The sequence below is a fragment of the Mercurialis annua genome, linkage group LG5 (assembly GCF_937616625.2).
Source record: "Mercurialis annua linkage group LG5, ddMerAnnu1.2, whole genome shotgun sequence".
Taxonomy (NCBI): domain Eukaryota; kingdom Viridiplantae; phylum Streptophyta; class Magnoliopsida; order Malpighiales; family Euphorbiaceae; genus Mercurialis; species Mercurialis annua.
Genome location: NC_065574.1, coordinates 10,229,518 through 10,251,112, shown reverse-complemented (window position 1 = coordinate 10,251,112; position 21,595 = coordinate 10,229,518). Strand labels below are relative to the sequence as shown.

At 33.9% G+C, this 21,595-nt stretch overlaps 2 protein-coding genes and 2 non-coding genes across 4 annotated transcripts; 1 reads left to right on the top strand and 3 right to left on the bottom strand.

Moving 5' to 3' along the window:
• Window positions 1-3,242: 3,242 nt before the first annotated feature.
• LOC126682523 (uncharacterized) lies at window positions 3,243-4,673 on the bottom strand. Its single transcript, XM_050378245.2, has 2 exons — window positions 4,388-4,673; window positions 3,243-4,094 (listed from the first exon to the last, which is right to left on the bottom strand). Exons 1-2 carry the CDS (start codon window positions 4,584-4,586, stop codon window positions 3,385-3,387), a joined length of 909 nt encoding a protein of 302 aa, XP_050234202.1. The 5' UTR covers window positions 4,587-4,673; the 3' UTR covers window positions 3,243-3,384.
• A 542-nt stretch (window positions 4,674-5,215) lies between these two features.
• Window positions 5,216-5,411, bottom strand: LOC126685175 (U2 spliceosomal RNA). Its single transcript, XR_007643290.1, has one exon. It is a non-coding gene; the product is annotated as a U2 spliceosomal RNA (small nuclear RNA).
• A 1,919-nt stretch (window positions 5,412-7,330) lies between these two features.
• LOC126685166 (U1 spliceosomal RNA) lies at window positions 7,331-7,490 on the bottom strand. The gene has a single exon (XR_007643281.1). It is a non-coding gene; the product is annotated as a U1 spliceosomal RNA (small nuclear RNA).
• Window positions 7,491-19,740: 12,250 nt separating this feature from the next.
• Window positions 19,741-20,315, top strand: LOC126681431 (uncharacterized). The gene is made up of 2 exons (XM_050376973.1): window positions 19,741-20,198; window positions 20,288-20,315. Exons 1-2 carry the CDS (start codon window positions 19,741-19,743, stop codon window positions 20,313-20,315), a joined length of 486 nt encoding a protein of 161 aa, XP_050232930.1.
• The last annotated feature ends 1,280 nt before the right edge of the window (window positions 20,316-21,595 follow it).

Sequence of the window (21,595 nt, the reverse complement as noted above, 5' to 3'; positions counted from 1 at the left end):
GAGATAAAGATCTGACAATCCAAGAAAGCACCATAGTATTACACCGCTCCCAAATAGGATACATAGAATCTCCTTTAGAAGGAACAGCAATACTCTCATCTACAAACTTCAGTTTATTCTTTGACATTAAGCACATTCTCATGGATCTTGACCAAGAATGATAATTTTGCCCATTAAGCAATGGAGAAACAAGAACTAAAGATGGGTTTTCACTTGGATGTAAGTAAAAAGGACTAGAAGGATGATCAAAATCTTGATTAAAATCCATATTTCTAGGGGTTTTTTTTTTTTTTAGCAGAAATTGAATTGAAAGAAAAATGAATTAAGAACTGAATACAGAAATTAAATTGAACTGAATACAGAAATTGAATTGAAAGAAAAATGAAAATGAATCAAGAACTGAATCAAAGATAGCTTTGATTAGAAAACGAATTTACTAAGAACAAGAATCAAAGATAGCTTTGATTAGAAACGAATCAAGAACTAAATCAAAGATAGCTTTGATTAGATAACAGATTTAATAAGAACAAGAATCAAAGATAGCTTTGATTGAAAATGATTTGATTGCTTTGATACCATATAAGAATTGAAGAATTTGAGAGATTATAGATTGAAGAAGATGATTATAGAAGGGAATAAAATGAGCTGATTCTCATTAAGAAATAACCGTTGCATCTGTTACACTTTATAGAGAATGTATGTGACACTTGTCACTCATTCATTGAGCTATTAACCTATATGACTTAACAGCTATAATAACTAAAACGACTTTATAAACAGTCGTTTAATATCTAATGAATTAACAGACTTTATAACAAACATAACAAACTCTTATAACTAACTTAATTCTAACTTCTTGAATCTGATATTCTCTAATAACAACCGGTCTTTTTACTCTCTTTTTGGTTCCGCCCCTGTATTTATGACATTGAAAGTGGTACGTAGTAGAAGATTTCAATCTACTTGATGAGTTTTGGCTCCACCAAAACTTATTGCTATATGAATGATGGACAAGACAACTAGCAATGGATGACCATTACATATACCAATTAGGCAAATACAAAAAGGTCAAATAAGAATAATATGAAATGAATGGTCCCTAAATTCATTGAACAGTCTCACCAGCAACCAACAAGCTCATCCTTACCAGCTGGGAAGTTAGGGAGTTAGCCTCAATATTATAAGAAACTCTATATCATTTATCAATACCACCTATATATACTTATGGATGCCTTAATTATTTATTTTTACAATAGCCCCATTTTGATCGTTTGAAATTAGGTGAGAAAGTAAAAATTGGTAGCTGAAATACCAGTAGATTCTTGATAAATGGGGCAGTGAATTTTCAGCACAATAAAACACTCGTGTTATTTAATTTGTTTCAATTGAAAAACTAAACTTCAAAATTACCAGCAACGAAAATTATGGACCATCAAAAAAAATTCTTGCACCAAAATAAAAGAAAATAAAAATTTAATATTCGTTATAAATATAGAAAATGACGTGGCAAGACCTGATTGTCACGTGAACTCAATTTGACATGATGAAATCACTATAAAATATTTCTCATTGCTTGACATTAAAGTTCAATATCTAAATTAAAATAGTTTAAAGATTTTTAATGAAAACAAAAAAGAAAAAAAGAAAAAAATTAGCTACAACAATGAAGTTAAATTTCGTGATGCAAGTCTTACTGCACGCCTTAAATCTATGGGTTGCATCAGGTCCCAGTTTATGCAATACTAGCCAGCAAGCCAGCAGTTAAAACAACATTGGCAATTAGCATTTGCAGCTATATATGTATATCAATGCCATTTATTGGGTTATAAATATATCCATCAAATTAGGTCCAATTGCTGAGTTATACAATAGTACATCTGTTTGTTCAAAATGAATTTCACAATTTTTATAGAATTCAATTGAATTTTTACAAAATATGCTTTTGGTTTAAATAAATTTCACAATTTAAATTTGCATTTACATTTAAAATATAATATTCAATTTATTTCATTTCATTTAAAATTAATTTCATATTTAAAATTCGAAAAATCAAAATTAAAATCTCATTTTCAAATGATTTTCAAGAAAAATTTATTTAGAAATGAAATAAAATGAATTCCACACCAGAAATCATCCAAACAGACCCTTAAGTTTTAAACATCAATTTATAAAACTCTTTAAAAGTTTAAAAGGAAACACTTATACCCAGGGGCGGAACCAGCCATAAGGCTGAGGTAGTGACCGCCCCTGCAAATTTTTTTTTTAACAAAAACACCCTTGAACTTTCTTTTTTTTTGAAAAAATATAGTAATTTTTATGTATTTCGGCCCCTCAAAATAAAATTTGTATGATTTCGTCCCCCATTTTACAAAAGCTAGTTCTGCCCCTGCTTATACCTCGCCCCAAAAAATAAATGGCATACGTTAAACTTTCATAAAACCTTAGGCCACGTTTGATTTGGAGGTTCATGAGGTTGGAAGATGTTAATCTATACTATATATAAAAGCACGGATGGGAGGGGGGGACAGACAAATTTACTGAATAACCCTTTTCAGTTTACTATTAAATAAAGGTTTTATAGTCATTAACTAATTAGTTATTTAATTAATCACTATTGTAATTAAAGTCCTATTTAGAATAGGTAGCTAAGTTATCTCCAAAACTAAATTGTCTCCAAATTAGTAGGAATACCTATCTTTTAGTTTGATTGAACTATAAAATTAAAATACTGTATTTGGTTAATATATTATTATTTAAATTTTTATCTTATTATTTTTAAAGATAATATTATTTAATTATGGTTATTATAAAACCAAAAAAAGAATAAATTCAGTATGGAATAAAAAATTTAAACCGAATATATTGTATTTACTTAAAAAAAAATCTTAACTAATTTAATATTAATTATAAATAAAAAATTGATATAACTATAATAAATTTACTAATATGTTCATTGAGGAGTTACGTTACGAGTCACGTGCATAGCACGTAATGCGAAACTAGTTACTTAAAACGCAGGTAAGTATGTTGTTTAGTGCCATAAAACAACATGATTACTTAGCTAAGAAGTTAATTACTTAAAACGCAGCTTAAACATGTAGAAAGCATGTTCTGTTGATATATCATAGAACAAAATTTCTAAAGATTACTACATTATTTTCAAAAATAAAAACTCTTATAGGCTTCAAACCATAAGGTCATAACAGAGCAACCTTAATTACCATTGCAATCTATACCAAAAGACACAGACAAAATGTGCATATCTATAATTGAAGAGTGGAAATTTTTGGCGTTTATGGGAGGAACTGATCCCACAATTTTAACGGAAATTTATCCGGGCACATAGCATTTGAGCTACAGCTCATCGGTGAACATAATAAACCTTTATGCTAAAGAAAGGACGCAAATAACCACAACCAAATAAACACTGCAGTCAATAAAAATCCCACGAAAGGCCTGATAAAGAACCAAACCTCTCTCCAATAGCTTCACTGCATCATCCCAATTATCACCATCATCTTTAATACCCTCCTTCTTTTCTACCTCGACCTCCTCGGAACCATTATTTTCACCCTCGCGGAACAAACGAGCAAACACAATTGTCACATCAGTGAGCAGGATTATGTATAAAGGCCTGGAAGCAATGAAGCTTTCGGAACTAACAATGTTTATTCCGAAAAGAGGGTAATCAATGTAAGATATAACCACCAGACAAGCTACTATGAGCGAACATATAGCCCGTGTTCTCTCCGAAGCAATGATGCTCGCGTTGATCCGTTTTGAAGAGAAAAACTTGTACCGAATGTGATGTGGTGGATTATTAGGAAGGGGTTGTGGTTGCGGGATCACAACCTCGGATTTCTGTATTTCTCCTGTCTTGGTTTCAGAATCCTGAGGTTTTAATTTTTCAGGAATTGGTGTTATTTCATGATCTTGTGATTCCGATGGATCTGGACTGTCGAAGCTTTTGGATTCATTACGAAATCGGGATTCAGATTTCTTTGGACTACCATAGTTTCTGGATTCTGGAATTGCACTAATAGTCCTGAGTTTCATCAGCTTGGAAATTGAATTATCTTTAACATCAGGACCAGCTGCAAATACCAATACATCAATGAAATAGACAATTTAAATAGAATTTTTTATCATTCGTTATTAACCCTGGTTAAATTCTACTCTAGAATTCATTCCATATGCAAATAAATTATGTAATATTTCAATTTAAATAAACATAACCAGTTCTATACAATGTAAGAAAACAAAATTATTAAATTAATTTCTAAACAATTTTATGAATTTCATTTGAATAAAATGCACATAAATCTAAACCTAAATACCAAATTATGGTTAAATGTAAAACAAGATTAATAAAAATAAATCCAATTACCGTTGATTTTGGAATGATCATGAGAAGAGAACATAATGGAGGGTGAGGATTCGGTGTGGGTATGTTGCCTGTTGGCATAAGTGGGTGTTGAAGATGGAGATTCATTCAGATTTTGGATTTGGCCTGTGATTAATGCTAATCTATCACTGCCTCTCTCCACAATTTTTCTTCTTCGTTCTTGCCTAGAAATGCTTGCCATTTTGCAATCTCTTTTTTTTTCTTTGGCCACTACAACATATTTTTCCAGTTAGTTATTTCTGTTAGGGAATGTCTAAAACTAAAACGATGCCGTAGTGTCCTCTATTTTTGCTCATATATATTTTTATTTGTAGTATAAGTTTGGGAACAAAACTTTAGAAATTAGATGTATTCTGATATGGGAAATTATCAAATACCAATGTATCCAACGGCTAAATTTTAAATACAAGCAGCAAATACGAATATAACTTTTGTTGATCTATAGAAAGACTTGCAAAACATTTAAAACATCGTATATACATCCAATGCGGCACAATAAATTTTATTTAGGGCAACGAAACAAATTTATTTGATTGGGTGATACGTGATTTAGTTTGATTATTACATTCTAAATATCAAATAAATATGTCAACAAAAAAGATAAGACCCATTTCAGATTACACCAATAAAATCAAGTCCAGCACTATAAAATCAAGTCAAGCACTATAAAATCAAAGCCAGTAAACCAAAATTAAAGTCCAAATAATCTAAAACCAAGCAAAACTAAAAGTTATCCCTTACTAACTCCATTTAACCTAGCCCTATATGGAGATAATAGAAATGTTTTGAATAAAAAGTTAAATAGATTTGGAAGGGTGCGCCTAGCCCGTGCAATAGTGCAACGCATGGGCGACAGATAGGATCCCCAATAGCAAGCTAGTGTGATGGAATCTCCCCCTTAAAAAATAAATTTAATATCGTGTGAATCGATGATCCACATATCAGATATTAAACTGATAAGAACAGATACTACACTTGATCTTAGCCAAAAGGCCGAGAAAGGTATGCTTTGTTCTTCAACTGATTCTTCATTTTATCTTCTTCTTACTGTAGGCTCCTCTCGCTAGGTTTCGATGTGGGACAAAAGACTTTTGTATTCGACTGTTCAATATTCAGTCCCTATCTTTGCTTCAGTAACATACTATTATGTTTATGCAATTCTCTCAACTGATGTATGAGCAAACCAATCGTTTAAATGAACTACTCATGTAAATCGATGTATGAGCTGACCAATCATTTAAATGAGCAAACTAATAATTTAAATGAGCAAACTAATCATTTAAATGAGCAAACTAAACATGTAAATAGATGTATGAGTAAATCAATCATGTAAATATGTACAGCCCTTACCGTGCAGCAAAAATTTAAGAAAACTCTGCTTCCCATTTCCGAAACATTTTCATTTTCGAAACTTTTAGAACTCGTATACAAAAAAAATTGGGACTGTTTTCTTAAATCAACTTTGATATTTGTTTTCTTATTACAGCTCTTTTTGTAAAATAAAACTTAAATAGTTACCTATATAATAAAGAAGTAAATTAGTCATTTACAAATTTTATTATTCACGTTATCCACAATTCACAAATAAAAATAAATTAAACACAATTTTTATATTCAGGTAATTATTTTCTTTAATTATGGTAAAATTGTGACTTTATTATGATTCATATATGTTAAACTAAGAGGTTAAATTTTAAATAGAAATTATTAGTAATTAATCTTATGTTTATTTATTCACGAACTTCAATTTTAATTATATTCATATAGTATTTATTACTAATTGTCATTTTATAAATATGTTCTAATTTATTTGAATAAATAAAATTTACATTTTTTAATATTTACAAATATATTACCCATATAACTGTCCAACCAATGTATATCTTCTGATAATTAAAAATACTTGAAAAAAGGGCTATTTATAATAATACCAATAAAATTGCTTGCGATCATTAGTTGATTTAACTGTCTACAGCGTCCTATTCACTAAATGGCCTAATTATTTAAAAAAACTCCACCTTCTAATAATTTTTCGTTTATACCATAACTTAGGAAAAAGTTTATTTGTACCCTATTTTTGATTTTTCATTTTCAACTGTACCTCAAAGTACTAAATTGATCTCTTTTTATATACAAAAAAGGCTAAAATAATCCTTTAAATTTAACTATTATTCTAATAAGACATTAGTTATATTAATTGTTCAAAAATACCTTCTTTTCAAAAAAAAAAAATTAATAATAAATATTTAATTTATATAATTTTTTTTTTGAAAAAAATTCCGGGCTCCTCCTCGAAGGAGGAGCGCGAGCTGCTCCTTCCTCCATGGAAGGAGGAGCAGCTCCTCCTCCCATAATCCTTCCTCCATGGGGGAGAGGAGCAGCGTGCTCCTTCCCCCATGGAGGAAGGAGCAGATCTGCTCCTTCCTCCCCTTCCTCCCAATGGGGGGAAGGAGCTGCTCCTCCTTCCTTCATGGGAGGAAAGAGAGCTCTTCCGGCATTAAAACGATAAAAAAAATTAGCGGGTTCGATTGATCGGGGGAGTACGATGGCACGCCGAAAATAATTTTTTAAATAATTTAATTTGTTATTAAAATATTTAAAAATAATAAATTAGAAGATTAATGTGAACATTTTTAAAGTTGAAGGACTTATTTGTATTTTTTAAAATAAGAAAAAATATGGTGGAACCCTTCTATTTAGTTGTTATTAACATTTTTATCCTTAAAAATTTTATATAGTCAATTGTACCTTTTTTGGGATAGAGATTAAAATAAAAAATCAAAAAAAGGGTATAAATGAACTTTTTCCTAGGTCATGGTATAAACAAAAAAATATTACAAAGTAGGGGTCTTTTAAATAATTAAGCCTCACTAAATTAACTTATGCTGGAATCTCATCAAGCTTAAAAATTAGAACTATAGTTGGTGAGGGCTGCGCGAACGCAATCCCCCCTAGCACAAATTATGACGTAGGCTCTCCCAACTTGGGGAGACCTTAAGCTAGCACCCCTCCAAGGTGCAATGGAGGTCACTGACCTAGGCCATAGGCCTTAAGGATCGCCCAATAACCCCGTCCAGGTAAGTATGTTTTTTCGGTGGCATTTACTTGTTATTTCTATATGTGCTCGCATATGCTTTCCTCACCCTTTTTCCATGTGGGACGAGACTGTTCCTTAGTATTTTTAGAAATATTTATCGGCCAAGCATCTAACAGCTTTAGAGCTCTTTGAAATGAATGAATTCCTCAAAATTATGTGGAATTCATTTGCAATTTTAATTTTTTGTGTTTGAAATAAATGAGTGAATTAAAATAATTTTTGAAATTAAAATTCTGAAATTGGGTATAGTAGGTGGAATTTGAAAATAAAATCTAAAAATTTAGAAGATAATTTTATTTAACTAAATTATACTTTGCTTTATAAAACTATTTATTTTCATTCTCTTTCACTTTTAATTTTTACAGCTAGTTTTTTTCTTTTTTTAAAAAAAAATTCCATCTTCATCTTTTTCATATACATTTTTATTTCCAATGTTTAAACATCATTACAAATTATTTTATATGTATTAACTATATATCTATCAGGTGGAGACTTTTGCACTCCAGTTTAATTATAAAATAACTTAATTATCCATTACTTTGTTATTATCATGGTTGTCAAACCCGAACCGGACCGGCCGGTTCGACCGGAAAACTCTCGAACCGGTCATATCAACGGTTCGGGTTGCACTAAAAACCTTTATAATTATAAACCCGCGGTTTTTTAATCGAACCGGCCGGATAACCGCTGAATTGGACCAATTAACCGGTCAAATAATCGGAAAACCCGGTCCGGTTCGGTCAATCACATAAAAACCCAAGCCCTTATTAAAAAAAATAAGGAATTTAAATGTCATTGCTGGGATTTGAGCCTTGGTTGTTTAGTATTTTTAGTGGAAGCATTCAATACCACCAAGCTAACTTAGTATTTGTGTCTATGTTTCTTATTATATAATATATATATGATTATTAATAGTTATAATTTTTTATTTTTTTATTTTTATAATACGGGTTTAATTCCGGTTGAACCCCGGTTGAACCTTTAACCCTTGACCCTCTAGTCTCACCGGTTTTATCACCGGGCCGGTTTTGACAACCATGGTTATTATACAATATTCCAAAATTATCCTCTTTAATTGTTGCCCTAACCTTACTCCTATCGTTTTTGCCAAATACTGTTTGACGGCTAATAAATCCTTAACAACAAGATTATACCGATTTTCAATATATAAATTTAGAAGAATTGCAGTTTGAAAAACAAATAAAAGTATGTTTATTAAAGGATAATAAAGTCATTTACAACTACAAATGGAGTGGAATTATTAACAGGTGGATTGTAAAAATATCCTCTATATTAATGATTTTAATATTATTAATAGAGGGATTTTTACACTCCACCTGTAAAAATCCCCTCCCTATTTAATGCTCATTAATTGTTGCTTGGTAGTAAATGTTTGGTTAGTTATGGTTGGCTAAGTCTCTAATCTATGGGCTGTTTATGATTGCCATATATGATGAATACGCGATTAGATTGTGTTTTTGGATTAGGGTTTTGTTGTGTTAATTTGGACCTAATGCCTAAATTAAGTTGCCCTTTTAACATTTGATTCATGTTTAATTAGTAGAACGAGAGTTATCTAGTTGAACATACCAAGTTAGGCATAAACTTGAGACCTAGATGCACCAGCGTGATTTAGGGATTCAGAGGTTGTTAAAGTTTGCGAATTAATCGGCTCGGTTAGTTTCATCGACATCTAATTGCGCGAGAGTAAAATAGATTTTGGTATCTTAATCAAGTGACGATTCTCTCAATTTTCGGCTCGAGAGAGCGAATTTATTATCTTTGAATAGCTAGACACGAGCCACTATCCATATACTAGACCCAATTACCTAGGATTAGTTTTGGCATGACTAGCAACCTCTAGACGCCTTTTATTTATTGTTTAAATCCGTATTTGATTAATCGTTAATTAGTCTTTTAAATTCCAATTCAATAGTTGTTTAATTTTAGTTATTTGCTTATTGAAAACCAAACAAATGACACATTTGTGCTAAACGAATTGAATAACACCTAAGTTCATTCTCGTCATTGCTTAATTCACTCTTCGTGTGATCGACCTCGACTTATCGAGTACTACTAGTTGTGATACCGTACACTTGCGGTAAATGACCAACAATGTTCACGAGAGGCCGAATATCGTGCTATGGGTTTTACTACTTGTGAAATAGTTTGGTTGTGATGGTTGCTTGCTAATATGGGTGTTTTTTGCGGCAACCATTTTTTTTGCATTGTGATAATGTGTCATTCAGATTGCTCATAACTCGTTTTTTCACGTGAGGACCAAGCATATTGAGATTGACTGTCATATTACTCGCCATCATATTCAGAATGACACGCTGACATTGTCTTTTGTCTCTTCTTCCTTGCTGCTTACATATTTGTTTACCAAGTCATTGTCCTTCTCGCGCTTTTGTTTTTTTACCGACAAACTCTCGATGCTTATTGTTGTCGCATCATGAGTTTGAGGAGTGATGTTAAAATAGTTATTATGCTTTTGTAAGGGTATTATAGCTTTTTCCTTTTCTAATTTAGTTTAACCTGTATAAACTCTTCTTGTATCTATATCTATCTATATCTATACTATATTATAATTCTGAATATCAAAAAGTTTTTGACAAATGGCATTTTATAATTTTGACACGTGGTCAGCTCTCTTATTCATTAGCTCTTTTGCTTTTAATCAGAGTTAAACAAAACAAACGTTACAATAAACAGAGTTAAATCAAAACAAACGTTACACGTCCTTATGGCTTCTCCGGCAACCTCGTCTTCCACAGCTGCTGCAACCTTCGCGCCAAGACAACCGACCAGGCTTCTCCAGAAACTTCATCTTCCAAAGGTCTTCAAGCCGTTACATGACGCAGCAATCAATCACCTTCAAGGAAACTGTTACATGAAAAACCAAACAATCACCTTCAGCCATCAATTGTACTTGGCGTGCGACGCCTATAAAATCAAAGACATACCAATGGATCACCTTCAATCACCCAATTGCAACCTCAGGTATAAAATAAAAAACAAAAAACAACAACACTCGGCTTCGTCGAAGAACTCGCCGGTGGCGTGGAAACTATCACACTCCGAAACTCAGGTAACGCTTGCCTTTCAAGTTTCAGGTTGTTTAGCTGTGCCGAATGGTCGATTAAATAGGTTAATACGTTGGTATCATAGACATTAAAGAGTTCCCTCTTTGCGTCAACTAAATCGAATGCGAAATTGGTTTTACCTCTTTGCGTCAAATAAATCCAATGCGAAATTGGATTTCCCCGGATTGCAGCTCACTATTAATTTTTTCTCTGTTAGCTTGCATTATCAGAAAAAATTGATTGCAGCTCACTATTAATTTTTTCTCTGTTAGCTTGCATTATCAGAAAAATTTGTTTTACTTGTGGCAATAGAAATATGATTAATTTGGCTCCCTTTTAATTTTTGTTCTGTATAGATTTTTTTTACTTGTGCCAATACAAATTTGATTAAGTTGACTCCCTGTTTATTTTTGTTGTGTATACGAAATTTCTATTTTCCCCGTATTACAGCTGTTAATAAGTTATTTTTTGGGAAAATTCTTGTCCGCTTCTACATTATTTGATCTCTATTTGCAGGTCGGGATGCTGTTAAATATGTTGTCAATCATGCCGATGTTCAGACTATCTTTTGTGTCCCAGAGACTTTGAACACTGTCAGTTCTCTATATGCTTCTTCTTATTACTCTCTTATAATTAGGAAATGTAGCTGTTTTACAATTTTCTGAATATGTCTCGTCTTCATTAGAAATTTGATAACTTCTCATTGGAATCTAACATGCAAAGTTTAATAGAAATTAATTTGTTATCAATTAGCTGTTATCGAATCAATTTTAACCATGTCTTATTAGATTTTACTAAGTTAATAAGTGAATTACAGCTCCTTCCAGCCAAGTTAACTTTTAACATTTTCCTTTGCTGGCCTTCTTTCTCTCCTCGTGATGCATACATCTTAAGAGTAAAAACGTTTATAAATTTCTTTTAATGTTAATGCTAATCACTGGTTGAAGCTTGATTCAGTAGAACGTGCATTTTGGCCATTTATATTGTATTCAACACAAAGACCACCCCACCCCTTGTTAATGATGCCTCTTTGACCAGTTTTTTCCAAAGCTGTAACTATAATCTGAGTCATCTTCTTTGGTTCTTGCAGAGGCTGTTGCATATCAGGCATGAAACAAGAAATATATTATGTTCTTATTTGCCTGGATATAAGTCAGGGTCATGACCTTACTATCATCAAATGACAAATTAAATTGATATTAGCGTGACCCTTCTTCAAATAACAAATTAAATTGATATTAGCGTGACCCTTCTTCGGTTCAAACCTTGTGCAATGTCTATTTTTAGCAAAAAAAATATGATCTGTTCTTTTAACTTTACACAGCTTATCATTTTAATTTGGCTCCCTGTAAATTTTTACTGTGTTACTCGTGGCAACAAAGATTTGCTTAATTGTCGCAATATTTACTTTTCTTGATTTTCGCAGGTTCATCCGTTCAGGGTATTACAGCTCCCGGAAACATTAGACTGCCAAACAAAGGTATATTTTCTCTATCTCTATGCTTCTATATGCAGCTTCTATATATTCAACCTGCAGTCTACTGATTAAAAAAGAGCTATCTTGCTTTTGATTTTCATGTCAGAATTAATCATAAAGAAATCTATTAAATAGAATGGTTCTAATGTTTGCATTAGGCAGGTTTGTGTAATTTGAAATGATTTATGGAGTTCTATTGTTTGCATTAGGCACACAATTTATTTAACCTTACTGTCTTCATGTTTTTCTAGCCTATATTCATCGCAAAGAAATCTCTCGCACGCTATTTCATACGATTTAAAATGAATCCATCTACGAAAATTTGTAATCTTTTTTACTATCAGTTAGAATTTTTTTTGCAAAACTCAATAACTACATGTTTGAGTTTTAATTAACATCGACTGCTTATGTAAACTGTGTTTTTATATTTTTTGTGTACAGCATTGCAATGGACAACAGTATTGTCACCCATGCTCGACATAGAAGACGCTTGGTTCTGCATGAAAAAAGAACAGCTCGCCATCTTAAAAAACATGGAGGCTTAACTGCCAACAACGTTATAAATGCAGGTACATATGGATTTTTTATTTTAAATTTACTACTTACAAAATATGAATAAATACATTTGAAACGATTACTTTCTATATCCAGAAACGGTCGTCCAACCCAGCCCCTTTATCAAGAATCAATCTGTTGAAAATGTTGAAAAGGCAAATGCGCGTTTCAATGCTAAAGAAGCTCGGCAGAAAAGAGCATTAATTTTAAAGGAAACCAAGGCAAGTAAGAAGATTAACAATGGACATTTGGTTGCCAAGCGCGCTGAATCTCAGGGTACTGTTCAAATCTTATTTTTTTAACGTCAATATGTTTGACCCTGACTTATATTCTTAACTTCGTTTAATATAACAAAACTAAAATATGCATAAATCTTACGCATTACCCTAAACTTGCAGGCACTCTTGATAAACCTTGGAATTTCGGTCGGCCTACGTGCATTTGCAAATTTTGTGGAGCAATACTGTGGTTTGAAGAGAGGACATTGAAAAGCATATTCGTTAAAGATCCGAAATTTTCTTTGTGTTGTATGGAAGGTCGTGTACAATTACCGTTATTGCGGGATCCTCCTTTATTCTTGAAAAACTTGCTTAATGGCGCAGATCGACAAAAGACTAACCATTACATGCACAACATTCGAATGTACAATGCCATGTTTTCTTTTACTTCCATGGGTGGCTGAATAGATTGTGACATTAACACGAAGCGTGGCCCTTTTGTTTTCAGACTTAATGGACAGAATTTTCATCTAATTGGATCTTTAGCTCCAACAGAGGGTAAAAAACCATCCTTTGCTCAATTATATATTCACGACACAGAGAATGAAATACATAATAGGGTAATGCATTTCAAAAACAAGGCGAATCGCGCAAGTTTGATAGACTTAGAAATCGTTGAAGGCTTCAAAAAAATGCTTGATGATCATAATGTGCTGGTTAAATCATTTAGGATGGCTCGAGATATACATTCAAATGATCAAGTAACAAATGTAAGCTCCGACTAATAAGAAAACGGTGCAAGGATGGGAGACTATACAACATGCCTGTTGCTTCAGAAGTTGCAACATTGTTAATCGGCGATTTCAGTGAAGAAAATGTTGAGAGAGACATCATAGTGGATCACTTAAAAGATGGATTGCAACGAATTACAGAATTACACCCATGTTACATGTCTTTGCAATATCCGAATATATTTGCTTACGGAGAGGATGGATACAGGACTGATATTTTGCATAGAAGTGATGCAGAGTTTGATAAGTATAGTAGGAAAAAATTAACAATGCGTCAATATTACGCTTTTCATCTTCAGTCACGAAAAAAAAGAGGGGATGACTCTTCTTAAATCAGGAAGGTTGCTGCAACAATTTGTGGTCGATGCTTATATGGCTATTGAAGAAGAACGTTTTCGGTGGATCAGATACAATCAACCGAAGTTAAGGTGTGACTTGTATTCTGGTCTTATGGATGCTGTTTCACGAGGCGATAATGATCCTAAAAGAGTCGGCAAAGGTATAATATTGCCATCTAGCCATACAGGTGGCCCTCGATATAGAGTCCAAAGTTACCAAGACGCAATGGCTATTTGTCGTTGGATAGGCTATCCTGATCTTTTCATTACTTTCACTTGCAATCCTAAATGGCCTGAAATTCACTATCTACTTGAGGAATGCGGCATTGACGATGAGGATAGTAAGGTCATGGCGACTTGTAGAGATTTTGAAATCAAACTACAAGAGCTCATGAGAGAACTAAAGCATAAACAACATTTTGGGCGTATATATGCAGGTATGTCCTCCTAATTTTTTTTATAAGGAAATACACATATTTATTTATTAAGTTAGCTGTTAACATCAAATATTATTAGGAACCTGAATTGCAGCACTCAATAGTTAAGTAAAAAGTGAAAAACAAGCTTGTCATACTATTCCAGGTAGAGAAAAGCATAATTCAAACTTATATGCTAGCTCAAATATTACAGAACCTAATACAAAATCACGAACAAAGGATCATTTCACCCCCTCAACTTGGCACGAAGTATCAAAAAACCCAAGTTCGCAATACCAGATCACTTTTCCCCTGTACTTGGCCAAACCGTATCAATTTCCCCCCTGCCCAATCTCACAGAGCGTTTGCATAACACGCGGGTGGTTTTCTTTGATTTATAAATGGTATATCAAAAAAACCCTCCTATTCAATTATTTAAATTGCACATCCTTATTTCATTACCCCATTCTTATGAACCCTAATTTTCTTGTCTTCTTAAATTTCCCTAATTCTTATGAACCCTAATTTTTTTCTTTTTCTTAATTTTCCTATTTCAAAAAACATAACATGTCAACTGGTTCCAACTCTCAAGCATCTTCAAGTCGGACATCCAGAAACCGTCGCAACAAACGTGGACGTTTCAACAAACCAAACTTTAATTATCAGGGAGCGGCTCGTTACTGTTATTGTGAAGGGTATGTGAAAGCTCCGATTTGGGTTTCTTGGACAGCAGAAAACCCAGGCAGGAGGTTTTATGGGTGCAATAAGGGTGAGTTTGGTTGTGGATTTTTTGACTGGGTTGATGATGCATTTACCTATCGTTCGAAGCAGGTAATCAATCAATTGTTGGATGAAATTGAAGAAACAGGTAGAGGACAAGTAATTGTTGGTAACCTCCATAACGAAGAAGACAAGAGGTGTGCAGACGACGTTGAGAAATTTTACAAAGCAAAGGTTAAAGTAGCAAGAGAAGAGGGGGATATTTACAAAAAACGATTCTGGGTTGTAACTGGTGCATTCTGTGTAATGTTGGTCCTTATTGCTATTGTATTAGTTGCACTAATAAGCAATACTAAATGACATGTACTGTTGATTGATCAATCAGTTGTGCTGGAATTATTACTAATGAATGAAAAAATTGTGTTTTCAGACATTTATTGTTGTTCTTGTTCTTGTACAGTTTTGCTAAACAAGATAACTAAGACAAACTGTTTTTTTTTATAAATATTAATAGGGACATAAACATTGTTTGAACATAGTAACCCACATAAGGGGATGAAAACCCTGGAATACATAGTAAGCCACATTGTGTTCATAATACCAAAACAACCTAAGCAGTGAGTGCACCTTGGCACATTGTTCTCACAAAAGCAAAATGGCTAACCTAGATAACAACATATGCACAAAGTTTCATAGATTACATCACATTAAAATAGGCAGCCAACAAAAGCAAGGAGAAATTAATGGCCTCATAGCTTCCAATTAGGTTTTGCACTTGGGGGCTTGAAAGGGACATTGACTCTCTTCCTTGGCTTCTCCTTGTGTCCTCCACCAGAAGGCTGCACTGTGGGCATCTGTTGCAGTCCATGGAAGTGTTGGCCAGACTGGGAAAGTTGTGATCCCATTGGTGTAGATTGATGCATGTTTCCAAATGGTGTACCAACTGAATTGGAATCAGTCTGTGAAAGAGACTGGCCAGAAAGTGTAGGTGCGAATCGTTGTGGACCCACACTATAAAAAGTTGGAGGTGTTGGAATAGAGGAGGTGTTGTAGGGGGGATTTGGAGCTGACTCAACAGTGGATTTTGTCCTCTGCAATTCTCCAATCCTCCTCTCAACCTCGGATTGCAACTGTGTTGTCGAGACACTTTCACTCCCATTCCACTGCGGTCCAGGTGCTCTGAATCGTCCATAATAAGGCCTTCCTTCATATTGCACCGTATTCTGTTTATGATGTATATTCCTTTGAAACTCTTCTGGGATTGGGTTCTTTGATAAATGTGTCATTCGTTCCCCTAACTTGCCAGGCTGCAATTACACAACACATTCAGCCCATTACATACTACTTATAACATAATAATGGAAATAGTTAGCAGGACTTACATTAAAAGAAACCTCTCCTGTAGTTTTATCTCTGAACAATCCAGCTCCCACTGTGTTTGTTTTGCTTTTGGAATTAGGAAGCTTCCCTTTTCCTTTGTCCTTAGTAGATGGTGGTCTGTGTTGTCTTTGTTCAGCATTTGTGGGAGTCCCAATTTGAACACCTGCTGAAGATTTTCTTGAACCCTGTTGCAGATAGATAAATGAATAATAATCAACAGAATAATATGAGATCAAAAAACCCCTCATACTTTGACAACCGGAATCAAAACACACCCTAAACTATAACTACTAGTATCAGAAAGCCCCCTAAACTATAACATTAAAGATCAAACAAACCCTTAAACTTTGACAGACAAACCTGGTTAGCTGTTGTAGGTGGTTCTTCTGTAGAATCCTCATCTTCTGAGACCACTCCTTTTCCCTTATCATGGGTAGGAATTGGAATTCCTTTTTTCTTCTTATCACAACCTCTTACATTGTGACCTCTACTATGACAGTAACTACATGTCATCACAGTACCTTGCCTGGACAGTTTTCCAGAAGGTTTAGGTTCCTCTTTATCTTTTCTTCTTGCTCTCTTAGGTCTTCCTGCAGACTTCAATACCTGAGGTGGTGACAGGGGATCCTTCCCTGTTTTGGGCCACATCGCTTTACCCTTGATAGGCATCATGACAAACCCATAACTGGCTAAATACTTCTCTTTAGAGTACCAGTCATCAATGTAAGGGAGCAAGTCTGCTCCACTGTGGTGTATGGCAGCAATGCCATGGGGGCAGGGAATCCCAGTTAAATCCCAAGATCTACATGTGCAACTCCTTCTTGCAAGGTCCACTGTGTGCCCATTTTCACCCTCAGATATCTCATACATAGATTCCCCATTATATCCTACATAACACTTGCATGCCCTATCCATATTTTTCTCAACCATCATGACAGACCTAGGACTAGCATTGGTGAACCATTTCATAGATTCAACCCTCTTTTTATGGATCCTAGACATAGCATCTTTCCTAAGCCATTCAAGTAGGGATAATATATGAAGTTTCCTAGCATGTAACAGATCACCATTAAAAGACTCACACATATTGTTATCCACTGCATCACACTTTGAGTGATAGGCAAAATAGGCCTTGCACCATGTGGGGTGGATATGTTAGTAGATGCTCGACTGAACCCTTACCTAGGGCATCCATTTTCTCTAGTTGATCATGAAAATACTCCTCAAATGAACTCCTAGCACACATCCAGAATTGCTTCCTAAAGTCACTCCCAGTCCATCTCTTCTGCCATCTCATAAAAATATGTTGTGCACACCATCGATGTTCCGCTTCAGGAAATGTATCCTTGATAGCTGGCAGCAGGCCCTGTGTCATGAACCAAAATGAAGTCAACAAAGTATCAAAGAAAACTTGAAAAAAAAAAACAACAACCATGTTTGGCAAGTATCAAAGAAAACTTGAAAAAAAAAACAACCTTTTGCATATTAGTTATGAGGGTTAAGTTGGTTCCATCACCCAAGTCCAGATCCTCCCTCAAATGTTTTAAGAACCAAACCCAAGTGGCCTTTGTTTCTGATTTCACAACTGCCCATGCAATTGGGAAACGTTGATTATTAGCATCTCTTCCAATAGCAGTCAGTAATTCCCCTTTACAGATGGTCTTCAAAAAACAACCATCCAGGCCTATAATAGGCCTGCATCCAGCTTTCCAACCTTTTATATATTCATCCCCATGTTTGATTTTCAAAAAAACTTTTATATATTCATCAACCATATTCAATCTAGCAGAAAAAATAAACAACAAAATTAACCACCAAATCAACCTATTCCAGTAATTAACATTTAACCAACAAAAAATAACACCCTAAGTAGAAATCGCTAACCTGTGAGCTTTTTTCGGTGGACGCATTGTTCAGAAACGCTTCAAAACATCCACAAATTCAACGAGACTCTTAGGTTTTACTCCTACTGGAAATTTACGGGAAATTTTTTAGAAAAGTTTGGGAAAATTTGTTCTCATTTGAAAGTAATAGGATTTCCCCAATTTTGACCTAGAACAGATAATGAGTTGAAAGGTCGATGAAAAAACTGACCCAGATTAATTTTTTTCTTCAGTTTACAAGTTACTATCCACGTGTCGCGCTCAAAATAAATGACTCGCTTTCAGAAGCGCGTTTTCAACAAACAAGCGCGCAGGGGGGAAATTGATACGGTTTGGCCAAGTACAGGGGAAAAGTGATCTGGTATTGCGAACTTGGGCTTTTTTGATACTTCGTGCCAAGTTGAGGGGGTGAAATGATCCTTTGTTCACAAAATCACTATACTGAAGAGTTGATATTTAGAACAATTCAAACTACTTTATAACATGTTTAAACTATCAAATTAAACGTGCTAATAAATGTTATCAGTTTGATTAAATGATAAAATGATACCTAATATGTTAACTATATATTTCATCACATAACTGTAATTTTTACAGTCTATAGAATTCAATATTTTGCGAAATTTTAAATTAACAAACTAACTTCAGACAAAAAAAAATCAATAACATTAAAAGAATATACAATAGTAAAGAACTTATGATATATAAAATATTCAAATTAGTTATACGATAAAATTTACATCGGCCGTAAAGCTAAATAGATAAAACAATTTTGGCTTCACCTTAGTTGATCAAGTCAGTTACATTAACAAAAAATAGTTTCATAAAAATGTTTAGAAGACAGTCGGGAATAGTATAAGTGAGTCATGAGATTTTAAATGACAGCAATTTTTGAAACACCATTTCTTTAAAATACAACCCAATAACAAACAAGTACTATTAAAATGAAAGTTTAGCAGGTTTTAAAGTGCACAAAAAACATTTCATATGATATATGAGTTTGTGTGTTCTCCTATATTTCTCTGTCATTGTATGTCTCCATATATTGCTTGTTCTACAAAGAAATTATCTTTAATGTCAAAAAAAATATTCCTTCATTTCTTGCATTTTTTAAGCCGAAGACAATTTAAATTTACCATACTAAACGTTCTGATAAATGTTATCAGTTATATTACATGATAAAATGATAAAACAATAAACCATTTTGTATGTTTTTATTTTAAAAAAATTTAGCTCGCATATAAACAGTATTTGCTTTCATTTCCAACAGTTCTATACACCGTGGAATTTCAAAAGCGCGGTCTTCCTCATGCACACATTTTGTTGTTCTTGCATCCAGATGATAAAGATCCTACCCCTTCCCATATTGACACTATGATATCGGCTGAAATACCTGATAGATCTGTTGATCTTGACGGATATGAAGCAGTAGAGAATTTTATGATACATGGTCCTTGTGGTATTGCAAATGTTAACTGCCCATGCATGGTTAATGGAAAATGCAGCAAGTGCTTTCCGAAAAAATATTCAGAAGAAACTATGTTGGATGATGAAGGGTTCCCAATATATAGAAGGCGGAAGACCGATGCTTTCGTAGAAAAACAAGGAATCATATTAGATAACCAGTTTGTCATCCCATACAATAGAAACTTGCTTGTGAAGTTCCAAGGCCATATCAATGTTGAGCTGTGCAACCACTCACGGTCTATAAAATACTTGTTCAAGTATATAAATAAAGGCCCCGACCGCGCTGCTGCTGTAATTGAATCAACTTCCACAAACAAAGGAGACCCAGCTACACACGATGAAATAAAAAGCTATCTTGATTGCAGGTATTTAATTAATACATAACAACTTAACTCATGTCATTTTGGAAAGAAAAACAAATACTAATTTCATTTTGTTCGCATATACATTTCAGCTACAGAAGCATGTTGGAGAATATTTGAATTTGATATGTTCTATAGAGAACTTGCAGTAGAAAGACTACCTTTTCACCTGCCTGGCGAAAAAAACGTGGTATTTGGTGAAAGTTCGACTCTTGATCAGGTTTTAAATAACCCAAATATTTGCAAATGTAATAACCAGTAAATTTTTTAAGTTTTTCGTTGAAATTCCGGTTGTGTTTTGAGGTTAATTTCAAGTTTTTTTGAGATTCGATTCGTGGTCTGGTTCGAGTTTGGGCTTGGTTGTTGGTTTGTTTGGTTGAACCATGTGCGTTAATCCCAGGTCTCAATAGAGACCTGAAAATAACGCACAGTCTCGTTCGAGACTAAGCAGTCTCGAACGAGACCTGTTGTAATTCATGCTGGTCTCGTACGAGACCAGCAGCACGCAACTGAGCTATTTAGGCTCGCGCGGTTCCTCTCCGATTCTAACCTATTTCTACCCTTTAAATACCAAATTTTCTTAACCTAATTCATTCTCTACAAATCCATCAAACCCTAGCAGCTTTTTTAATCTTCAAATCTCTGAACTTCATGCGGCCAATCTTCTCCAAAACCTTGGTAAGTTGTTCTTCATTGTTTTAAGTTTTGGTTAGAAACGATATTCCGTAATTTGGATCGTTCTCCTTTATTTTTAGATCGAAATCAGTTCCGTCTTGTCCCTGTGAATCTAGACTCGCGCCTCTACGATTCTCAATTTTGTTCTCGTCAAACGGTACGTAAATAAGCCTGTTACAGTCGCCGTCGTCTCACCGTTTTGTTTTGTTATTTGGGTGTCTGTGTTCATATTGGTTGCTGCCGATGGTTTGTGTTCATATTGGGTTAAGATTGTTGCATTTTGTTGAGTGATATCTCTTGTTCCGATAGTGTTAACTGAATCGTTGTTGTAGAATTAAACTTGTGTCGTTATCGTCGTCGGACTCGGCCGTATGCTAGACTTCCGGTTGTTTCCGTAGGCTTATTCTTTGTGTAGGTTAGTTACTGTTCATGCTACAGTCTTCGATATTTATATGTTTACTAAGGGTTATGTGTTGATTAGTACAGAGTTATGAAAGTTTGTTAAATTGAAAGTTTGATTATTATGGTTGATTGGGATTACAAATTTCGGTTCCTGCAAATTAAGAATGTGCTATTTGGGTTTGTAAGCTTGAGGATGATGATGTGTCTTTTGGTGATTGGAAGATTTGATCCTATGTTGGCTAAAGGGTTGTTTTGAATCTTTGAATTGTTTGGGTTAATTAAATAAGTTCCTTAAGTTATTTATTAACTAGTTTATTTTTATT